Raw genomic sequence first — 11,455 nt, 5'->3', positions numbered from 1 at the left:
CAGCACTGTCGGGCCACATGGTGGAGACACCTTGGTAAGTGCGCCTAGCCACTTTGAAAAGGCGCCTTGTCATGGCCTGCTGATATTCCCGTCCCAGAGTAGCAGACTCTTCTCATGTTGTACAGGGACAGCCTTTCTGAATCACATGCTTCATGTGTGTGTCATGTCTAGGGGTAAGATCCGCTGAGCAGAAGCAAATTGGGAAATCGGGTCTCCTAATGTTCTGACGTCCAAATGCTCTGTAGCCTGACGATCCAGTCCATATGAGGAAGCTTCAAAAAGTCCGTAAAAAAATCCCATCGTCTCCTGGTCCCAATTTTCCGTGAACTTCTTGAAACCCCCTCCCATTGTTGCAGTAACCACCCTAGGGAGTGGCTTGGAGCGTGGTTGTTTGGAATGCTGTGCGTTTTGTTCTAATGGCGATAGCAGGCCTTACTGAATTTCAGCTCAATTTCGTAGAGGGCTTTTTCCATAAGCGCCAGCCATTTGATCTGACCTCACAGGGTTTTTGTGATTATTGGATGAGTCTTCATGCTTGATTATATTATCCTTTTAAATTGCCGTTTAATTTTCAGCTGATGTAAGTGAAATAGATAATATAAATTAATTAATATTGGATCAGCTCAGTGTTTATGCTCTGGGAAATTTCAGGAGACAAACAGAAAGATAAGGCTCAAAACAACTGCTCCATTTGGAGTTGTGGCGTTTTCTTGTTCTACCTTGCTTATTTACCACATCACTGGCTCTCGGCCATACTGGTGTGCATAGAAAGAGCTATAAGCCATGTGCTCCAGAAACTTCCAGCCGTACCCAACATTCAGCTCATCCCTGAATCTCCTTCTGACAGAGAGCTGGGACACTCAGGTGGCCCCTTGCCTGGGCCCTGTCCATGTCTTAACCTGCATCTGCTTACTTGCATCTGCCCCACCCCCCAGATGTGCTGCATCTCAAAGGTTCCGGAACGGTTTCCTCCCCACTCGGGGTTAGTGTTGCTTGGATGAACATGTTCTGCCAGGGATGGCAATGGCCATTTAGGGGATGCCACCTTTGGAGATAGCAAAGACTATTCCATTTCCATCCAGAATTGTCATGTCACCTTTGGAGGCTTAAGGCTTCTTGCATCTTCTTTCAGTTTTGCTCTGATTATTTTTAGAAGATATTATGTACCGTGAAGAGCCCTGGTGGCATAGTGGTTACGCTCTGGGCTGCTAACTGCAAGGTCAGCAGTTTGAATCCATCAGCTGCTCTGTGTGAGAAAAATGAAGCTTTCTATTCCCATAAAGAGTCACAGTCTCAAAAACCCACAGGGGCAGTTCTACTCTGCCCTGTAGGCTTACTGTGGGTCAGCATCAACTTGATGGCAGTGAGTTTGGTTTTGAAATTGTTTATTTTAAATCATATACCATGTAATCAACCACAATCTACATTTCTAAGACTCTCTGGGTTTGGTCATTCTTAATGCCCTTTTCTCCCTATGGGTTTCAGGGGCCTGGCGAGTGTGAGCTACCAACCACATGATAGATAGTTAGGGGACTTAAGCATATAGGAACACATCTCCATCAACAAACAGGTCGTCTGTGTCAGTAAGTGCTTTGGTTCACATTTAGGTCCAATGTTATGAATTGGGAGGAAGAAAAGAGACGGGGTTCAGTGTCCCCTGAAGTGGAATCTGTAGGGATTTGATGCAGCCCCTCTACCAGGCTCCCTCCCTGCAGGTGCTGGCACTGGCATTCTTCCCCAAACAGATGTCAGCACTGTTGCAGGGGCTGGACGGCTTCAGAGCAGGCTCCCTGCCCTCCATCTCAAGAAAGAAAACCAGCAGTCATTACGCCTTAATCTTACTGGGGCACTGGTGCTGGCTGCAATTTTGGGCTTCTTCTTCAAATAAAGACTGGTTACAACATCTGGCTTCATCGTGGGTCTGCTCTTGCAGGATGCATTTATAGTGGCTTTTGCTCCAGGTGTTATCCTTACTCACTGCCTTCAAGTTAATTCCGACTCATAGCAACCCTCTAGGACAAAGTGTGGAGGTGATACCAAGGCTGTCAGCCTTGATGGTAGCAGCCGGCCTCATTGTGCTCCCACTGAGAGGCTGGTGGGTTTGAACCGTCAACCTTGGAGTTGGCAGTCCCCTGCTTACCCAACAGGGCTTACCTCAGGGCTCCTTGCTCATTCTTAATAGCTGATCTCAAATTCCTTTTGATTCCTTAGTAAGGGTGCCTAACCTTAGTTACTCATTAACAGAAGCTTGAGACTAGGGTCTGGCTCTTCCACCCTCTCCCAGATCACCCAGCGTGGCATTCCGTCAACAGGGAGTGCTTCCCGAGTGCCGTGAGCTGGCGGACTCCTGCTGAAATGGCCATCTGCAAAACCAAACCAAACCGAAAAAAAAGCTGCCCATGGAGAGTTGCTTACTCGTTTTTACTTCCTTCTGCCTGATTACTAATGGCTGGGCAAAGATTTGAAGGATGTAACTGTTACTGTGTGATTCTTGGGGAGTCGCTACATGACTGTAGCCTAATTAGACTTTCAATTGAAAAATCCTCGGATTCCCATGTACGTGTAATCAAAGCAGCGATCCCACACACTCGTGCCTCTGTGTGCCTTTGCGTCTCCTTGTGGCCTCTCAGTCTGTTGTCTGGTTTGCTTTTCAGCGCGGGGGGAGGTGAGCCTGCAGGAGGTGAAGGAGGAATTGGAGCTGGATCCCGAGGAGAACAGCCCCCTCTTCATGGGCATCCTCATCAAGGCGCTGGCCAAGCTGAGGAAGATCCCGGAGACGGGGAAGGCCATCAAGGAGCACTTGGAGCAGGAGCTGCAGCAGATTGTGAAGCGGTCCACCACCCAGGTAGCCGACAGTGGCTACCAGCGGGGGGAGAACCCGACTGGCGAGAACCAGCCCAGGTACGTCGGGGTGCGATCGGGGTTACTTCATGACTCTGTTGAGCCTGTTTTTTCTTGGACATGGAGTGAATATCATCTCTGTTCATGTGATGTCACTGAACTCAAGGTGCTGTCTGTCACCCATGGCTGTCTAGTCAATTCCCATTCAGAGCCACTCGCCAAGAGAGTAGAGCTACCCCACAGGGTTCCCAAAGCTGCTGTCTTTATAGCAGCAAGTCGGATTTGGATTTCATAATCTCTTTTTTTTCATGAGAAAACTGAGATTGCCCTCAGATCCTGTCCTTGTCTGTGACTGTCCTAAATGGTTTGCTACATCAGATGTTAGGATCTCATACACCAATGTTGTCCGGCAACAGAACAAATGATTCGTAATTGGGCTTTCCTAGAGAACCCAAGGTCCACTATACAGGGGCTCAATAACCTCCCCCCCACCCCCCCACCCCCCCGCTTCCCTGAACATCAGACGTGTACAAGACAGGGGTGGGCACGGGGGAAGTAGGTCCGTAGAAAGGCCCGCTCACATGAGAACATGGCAGAAGAGAGCACGTCTTCATGTTTATTCAGGCGGCATGAATTCCTGGGAGGAATATCCACGTGACATCTGGTTCATGTGGCCTTAAAGGAACTCTATTGTTTGAATTTAGGATTAAAAAAAAATTAAAAGAAGATAAATTTAAAGAGAGAAAACTTTTTTTGTGTTTGTGTGAAAAATGTTGATGCCATTTGTGTTAGTCTGGGTAGACTAGAGAAACAAATTCATGGATACTCATATGTATGTATAAAGCTTTCTATAAAAGAGCAATTGTATATTGAGAACCATCCCAGCCCAGTCCAGATCATGTCCATAAGTCCGATATTAGCCCATATGTCCAATACCAGTCTATAATTTCCTCTTCAGACTCACACAACACATGCAATGATGCGGAGTGCAGGAACATCACAGGCCAGTGTGTGGAAAGTCTTGTGGATCCAGTGGCAGTGGAAGCATCTCAGCGCTGGCATGGGTCTCCATGTGGCTCTTCCAGCTGCAGGGCTCTAGCTGCATCAGTGTAGCTCCATCTGGCTTGTCAATAGGAATGTCTCACAGGGAGAGTCTCTGTGTACCACCTCCTTGAACTATTTATCTCCATAGTGCCTCCAAACGAGGTCATCAACCTACGACCTGATTGACAGGCTAAACCCCACCCCTTTCACAAGTCAACAGATTATGTAAATACCACACTATCTATTCAAGTAGTCTGTCTTGTATAGCTAAATAATACTACATTTAAGTATATATTAAAGCACTTTAGCCATTTTCAAATTTGAGAGCACATTTGTTTAAGCTGAATTTTTCCTGTGAATTAGGTGAAGGGGATTTACATTTCAGACCATGAGCTCTACATTCCACCACTCAGCAACACCCGGCCCTTAAACCCGACTCCGATTTCTCATCTCCCGCTGATAGGCCTCCTTCCTTCCTTTCCCCCAAGTCAGTACCTGTCAGCCGTCCAGTCCATTGCTTCATCTCCCCATCCTTCCCCTCTCCCCCCGCCCTTGGGACGCTCCAGAGCCTCTTCCCTTGGGTGTGCAAGGCTTTGTCTGGGTTCCGCATCTCATAGTGGTGGTCTCAGACAGCAGTTGTCCTTGTGTGGTTCACTCACTGTGCTCAGCATAGCGTTCTCCAGTTCTGTCCATGGCAGGAGGGCGCTGTGATTTCATCATCATTTGTCAGTGATGCATACTACTCCATTGTGTGTCTGTACCAAGGTTTTCTTTTGTTTTTTGTGATCCTTCTATTAGTGGGTGTTTCCGACTTCTTACTATTGTGAACAGTGCTGCGATGAACACGGGAGTGCATACGTCTGTTTGTGTCCTGCCTCTTCCTTCTTTAGGGTACACAGCCAACAGCGGGATTGTTGGATCGTGTGGGACTTCTAGTCCCATTTGTTTGAGGTACCACCATAGGGAGCAAGTATTTTGATGAGCACGGCTTTTGCAGGGTAGCAGGTTTGAGGACTCTGAGGTCGTTAATACTTCCCTTACAGGGTTGCTTGCTTGAGCCCAGGTTGTTTGCCTAGGTGCTTAGTAGAGTAGCCCCCGTTGGTACGATTACATGCACATGCACGTTTGGCTTGAGTGGGCTCTGACTCGTGACAACCTTGTTCACTACAGAACGAGATGTTGGTGAGTCCCGCGCCGTCTTGCTGGCGCTTAGCTTGAATGCTGTTCTCTGCGAATCCATAAGGTTTTCAGTGCTTGGAAGCAGATGCCTCTCTTCTTACACGTCGACTGGAGACTTCACCGCCGCCTGCCCATGGGGGTGACCCTCTGCGCATTTGAAAGTGTGCAGACGTACTTTTCAGCATCATGTCAATATACAAGCCCCCGTAGTATTAATGACTAACAAATGAGTGAAGGACAGAAAAGATGGATACGTGTACAACTGTGTACGTGTTTCTATAAAGCAAACAAAAGTCTGCTTAACTAGATCGCTAAACACTATGATGGTAACTAGAGAAAGCATTATTCTTGTCAAGTTCATTTTACTTGGATCCACAATCAGTGTCCATGGAAGAAGACAGGAAATCAAACGATAAATTCCACAGGGAGATCTGTTGTAGAAAGCCTCTTTTAAATATTTATGAGGGAGGAGGACTCAGGTGTGTGTGACCCAAGCCATGGTATTTTCAATAGCCTGATACACATGCAAAAACTAGACAACGAATAAAGAAGACTTAAGGATTTATGCTTTTGAATTATGGTATTGGAACAGACTAGTGTACATACACATGCCATGGACTTCTTGAAGAATGAACCATCTGTGTTGGAAAAAGTATAGTCCGAAAGAAAGCTCCTTGGCAGGCTCCTGGGGAGGCAGGAGGGCCGAGAGAAAGGCGTCTTGCCTGGTAAAGGGGGAGGATCGTTGCAAAAGAGGGAGACCTGCAACAGGATGGATTGACACAGTGGTTGCAACCGTGGACTCCAGCAAGGTGAGCAGGTACCGGACTGGGCGGTGCTTATGTTGTTGTGTATAGGGTAGCCGAGCCAGACTCCACCTGATGACAGGGAGCCTGGGGTGGTTTGTGAGGGTCATTAGGGGTTGGAACTGACTTGATGTTACCTAACAGCCGCAGCAACAGCGGCAGAGGAAAAGGTGCATTTATTTATCACGCGTCCCCACTTCCCCTGCTCTCTGATCACTTGCACTGTGACCCAGAGAAGCTGAAGTGTGGGCTCTGCAGGAGTTTGCCTCTCTCCTTCCTTTCCACGGTTCTGGATTTCCGGGCAGACCTTTTCCTTCTCCAGAATGTAGGTTTGCTACATGCCTGGGCGCTGCAAGTCCCTCGGTGACCCCACTGGACTTCCTTAGGGAAGTAGCATTACCGTACTCTGTCCAAGAAGTGGAATGACAGGGCATGGATCAGTAACTTCCCCACAGCTCTCATTACACCGCCTTCAAAGCACTGGGCCGTTTTGGTCTTATGTTGACCGCGAGCTTCTCCGTCCCCTAAGCCCCTGACAGAATCCACAAGTGGACACCCCCTGCACATTGCCCCAGGAAACAATCAATGCTCTTCCATGAGGGGGATTTTTCCCTTCAAGGTTCTTCGTTTTGGCCTGTATTTTAAAAAGCGTTTGCAGGCGGGAGCCTTTGGATGCTAACGTGAACAAGCTGGTCTCTGCCCTGCTTCCGTGGCTATAACATGGTCCCATTTCACAGACCGGACCACTCGGGATGTTGGGAGCAGCATGCTTCAGGACCAGAGAAAGCAGTACAGTGCAGGGAGGAGCCTTGCGCTGAAGAACCACTTTTTTTGGAGAGCTCCAAATGAGATTCTGGGCCCAGGATGCCCAAGGACCGATCATTCGGAGCCCGTCTCCAGAGGCTGTGTTTGGCCACTGAAAAAAAATGAAACCCAAACTCCATAGACTCTCACCAAAGGCTTGACAATTTGTCCAGTATGAATTTCTTTGTAAATTTGGTTAAACAATGGGGCACCTGGCGGCTGCAAGAGGTTTGGAATTTTTGAAGGCTTGTTGTCCCCGGCGGCCTGCACTCTGTGCTATGTACGTGTGGAGGGTGGTGGTGGCAGGGATTGTCATTAGGTGCCATTGATCTGTTTCTGACCCATAGCGAACTCAATGCACAACAGAACAAAACATGATTGTTGAGAGAAGCAAAATTATTTTTGTCTACAAAATTCAAGGAATTTTAGGGCTAACAGCATAAAACCAGTGTTGTAAAAGGAATTTGGGACTGAGCCTCCTTTAAGACTTCAAAGATTAAGCCATTCCTAGTCAAGAAACAAAGGCAGACTTGCCCACTGGGCAGCAATTCCAAATGAAAACAGTCTGCTGTCAGCCCCAGCCCCAGGAGGAGGCACGGGAGGGAAACCAAGTGGGGTCTCCCAAGAGTGACCCACAGATGACACCCACACCCAGGTCCTCCAGGCTCCTACCAAGCCTCGCTCACCCACATCAAGTTACACATTTCATCCCGGTCTGATCAGTTGAATCTTCTCTGGGAAACTTGTGGTTTCTTCCTTTGGTTTTGAGCCATGGACTAACTCATAATGCGCCAGCCCTGTGGCTTGGACTGAAGAAGGAAACTTGGAACCCTTGCAAAGAGAGGCATGAGCATTGTCTTCTCAGCCCATCCTTGCTCTCGCCCTCTTCTAGACACGCCTTGACATTAGCATCTGAATGCTGCTCTGAGGCCAGATTCCAGGGCGGTGACTTCCCCTGGAAGCTTCATTGCTCACCATCAGCGTGTGCTCTCTGGTCTGCTCCTGATGCATTGCCCGCCTGCTTTCATTTGTCTTTATGTAAAGAGAATTAATGTTGTGTGCTATATTGCTGGAAATGTGGAAGGAACCAGGCTGGTGGATACCATCTCTCTTTCCAGTTCTGCAGAGTCAGGCCGCTTCTCTAGCCAGTTGCCAGAAATCAATTTGTTGACCCCTTTAATAATGTATTTTATCATATCTTTTGGTACCCCCCCAACCACCACCTCCCACTATCACCTGTCTGTTTATAGGTGGAATCATTTTTCTTTTCTGTTCATTTCTACTCTAGCTAGTGCCTGTAAGCCCCCCACGTACCATTACAGGCAAATTTCACTTGTGGTTGTTTCCAGTGTGATGAGCATGAGGGTAACGTGCCTGTTAATTTCTCCAGGCCACTTGCTTCCTCCTCGGTTCTGTAAAGGGCCAGCGGTTTCCTGTTCCGTTAACGTCAGGTGACCCAGCTGACCCACTGCCTCTGCCACTCAGAAACACCCCATCTGCCCCCCATCTGGTTCCATTCCAAAATCAAGCTCACGAGCACTATCATGACATTTTTGTTTCAAAGAGCTGGAAGAATTATCTGGTATTGAACAAGTCCCCAGAAGCCCGAGGAATAGGTGGAAGAGAGAAATGCCTTCTCATAAGGGCGGACTCTTGTCAAGAACCCCGAAGAGGGGGGATGGTAGAAAAGAAGATGGTTGGCTTGCCTGAGCCAGGGCCCCCGCTGCCTTTTGAAAAAAAAAAAAACCCATTTCAGTGGGGGAAGGAGCCCTGGTGGTGTAGGGATCACTGGAGTTGAGTTGCTAACCCCAAGGTCAGCAGTTTGAAACCACTAGCTGCTTCTAGGGAGAATGATGGGGCTTTCTACTCCTGCAGAGTTCCAGTCTTGGAAACCCACAGGGAGAGTCCTACCCTGTCCTCTGGGCTCGCCCCGATGTGATGCGCTGCCATCAGGTCAGTGTTGAGTCCTGGCCACCTTGTGTCTGGCAGAGTGTGCCCTCTCTGCGAGCACGGATGCGCTTGTGTCTTGCTGGAGTGCCTGCACATGCAGTTCGTACTGTGTACTCCTGCTGTCACCAGGTGTGAGAGAGAGGCCACATGCTAGAGACACCCCTGCTCCCCATCCACAGGGTGCTTCCACTATGTGAGCACGGAGGACGACCCACCAGGTCACCCCTCACCTGTACTGTGAATGCCACACTGCACCCCCGCTGAGCTTATTTGCCCCTGTTGTTCCCCTTTCCAAACCCTGGGACAGTTTGTCCCAGCGTCCCAGAGCCAGAGTGGCCCGAGCACACCCCCCTCCACTCCCCTGCTTCCTTGCTTCCTGCCCGAACTGGCTCATTTCTTCAACCACCATAAGACATCCTTGGTGGCTCTTTTTGGGGGCAGAAGGCTCTTTATCTATAAACAGGGGGTCCTAGGTGCTGCTATAAGCACCATCAACCCTTTGTCTAAGCATTCCTGCCCCCCCCCCCGCCACCCCCCCCCACTGCTCCCCAGGTGCCCTGCCCCTCTCCATCCTCACGTTCCACGACAACCAACAATCCAGAGCTAGCATATTCTGAGGCCATGATGGGCAAGCCCAGCCTCTGGCTTTGATCTTAAACTGCAGCTGACCGTGTGCCCGTGACCCCACCCTCACCTGCCAGCCTCGGAGGGGGCATCAAGTTGTCGTGCCCGGTCTCCAAGTCAATCAGGAGCGCAGGGACCTGGGGGAATGGGAGGCTGTATTGGAGCAGCGACCGCTTCAGCTATTGCTCAGTGTCCCTCGGTCGCGAACACTACTCAAGTGCGGGCTTGTAAAGCAACAAACCACGAGTGGGTGGGGTGACTTTTCAGGTCCAGCCATAACTGCACACGCGGACTAGGGGAGATGAACAGCTAGGGAACTTCCCACTGGTATTTGTTATGGGCGTGGGCAGCCACCTGCCAGAATTTTGAATCCGGTGGCCCTGGGTGGGAAAACGACTGCAAGAAATAGCAAGCTTAAGCAGTGGAAAACTACAGAAGTGAGCGTCAGCAGTTAGCACGTGAGCCTCAGGGCACTTCAAAGAGCCCAGGTGCCAGTCAGCTGACGGGGGTTGCTGGTCTTGAGCATCCAAGTGCTTCCTCTTGGGTTTCCTTCTCTCCTTGGCCCATTCACTCCCTCCTGCCCTGTGTGGCTGGGTGCTGGGTCCAGAGCTTCCTCCTGACCCCGAGGACCATCCACCTGCAGGACCCAGCTGCTCCAACCCCGGGTACCCAGGACCTGCTGGGCTGCAGCCTGCCTGCTTCAGCTCTCTCTGCTGCTCTGCCCTGTACCCCAGACGTTTGGGGAGACTACACCCCCTTTCCCTTCCAGGTGGTGAAGAACTGCAGGGCGAGCTTCATGTCTTATATGCTTTCGGGGCCGCTGGTCTCCACCTGGGACCTTGGAGTTCTTTGCAGACCGACTTGCACAGTTATGGCAAGAAATAGTTGGGTAGATTTTTTTTCTTACTGTTATAAATGCATGATGCTGGTAATGAGATAGCCCACGAGGGAGGAACGGGCATCCTCTCTTCAGTTTTTGCTGACCACTGCTGATTAGCTTTCAATGATTGCTGCTAAGTGTATTTCTTACAGAGAATACTCATTTCTGTGGTCAGGACCATGGAGAGTTCCTTTAGCCTCTTGCCAATAGCTTGTATTATCAGACATCTTTTCTAATTTCTTTATTTACTTTCCCCAGCATCTTTGGCTAGCCCAAAGATGTTTCCAAAGGTGGTTTTGATGCACCTCTCTCGTATGAGTATGATTCATGGTTGGTTAAGCTTCTTTTAATTAGCTGAAAAAGCATTTATTCTGATGTCTTGTATTTGCTACAAACAATTTGGCATGGGAGGGGTTCCAGATTCCAATGTGCAAAAGGTTAGTCATACGATGGATGATGTGGGTGGTTTCTTTGTCCTGTTCTGTGTGTGGCTTCTTCCGTAACACGGTGTGAAGACAATGCACATCTCCCTTTCACCACCACCAGTGTGTTTGTTCCCACTGTTGTGGGTTTGTTCCCACTGTTGTGGGTTTTGCTTGCTTTGCTGAGCTCTTTACATATTAGGCAGTGCACTTCTTTTGTCTGGTGTCACGTGCTGATATTCTCCCCACGTTCTTTCTCTGGCTTTGTTTATGGCCACGTGGACATTTGCTTTTAGTTTCATGGGGCCACACTTATTAATACTTTGCTTTTCACCTTCTGGATGTTGAGTAAAATTTAGGCTTTCCCCAGTTGGAGGCGATAAAGGAATATCTCCAGTCTTTCCTCAAGTGATTTTTTTTTGTATATGAATTTTTAAAAATCTTTTTATTGGAGGCTCATACAATGCTTTTCACAATCCATACATCCATCCATTGTGTCAAGCACATTTGTACATTTGTTGCCTTCATCATTCTCAAAATATTTGCTTTCTACTCGAGCCCCGGGCATCAGCTCCTCATTTTTTCCCTCCCTCCCTGTCCCCCCATCCCTCATGAACCCTTGATAATTTACAAGTCATTATTATTTTGTCATATTTTACACTGTCCAATGTCTCCCCTCACCCACTTTTCTGTTCTCCATTCTCCAGAGGAGGTTATATGTAGATCCTTGTAATCTGTTCCCCCTTTCTCCCTCACCGTCCCTCTACCCTTCCAGTATTGCCACACTCACCACTGGTCCTGAGGGGTTCATCTGTCCTGGATTCCTCGTGTTTCCAGTTCCTATCTGTGCCAGTGTACATCCTCTGGTCTAGCCAGATTTGTAAGGTAGAATTGGGATCATGATAGTT

The 11,455-nt window shown here is 48.8% G+C and overlaps 1 protein-coding gene across 1 annotated transcript in view; it reads left to right on the top strand.

The window, feature by feature from the left end:
- The window catches only part of EXOC4 (exocyst complex component 4), a 767,286-nt gene that overhangs the window by 85,082 nt on the left and 670,749 nt on the right, over window positions 1–11,455 (top strand). The window contains exon 4 of the mRNA XM_045288923.1: window positions 2,655–2,901. Within this exon, the coding sequence (XP_045144858.1) occupies window positions 2,655–2,901 (247 nt within the window). The remainder of the gene's footprint in view (window positions 1–2,654; window positions 2,902–11,455) is intronic.

This window comes from Echinops telfairi, unplaced genomic scaffold (assembly GCF_000313985.2).
Source record: "Echinops telfairi isolate 266 unplaced genomic scaffold, ASM31398v2 ScPeMD7_23;HRSCAF=83, whole genome shotgun sequence".
Classification (NCBI taxonomy): domain Eukaryota; kingdom Metazoa; phylum Chordata; class Mammalia; order Afrosoricida; family Tenrecidae; genus Echinops; species Echinops telfairi.
This window is presented reverse-complemented; position numbering and strand designations above follow the sequence as displayed.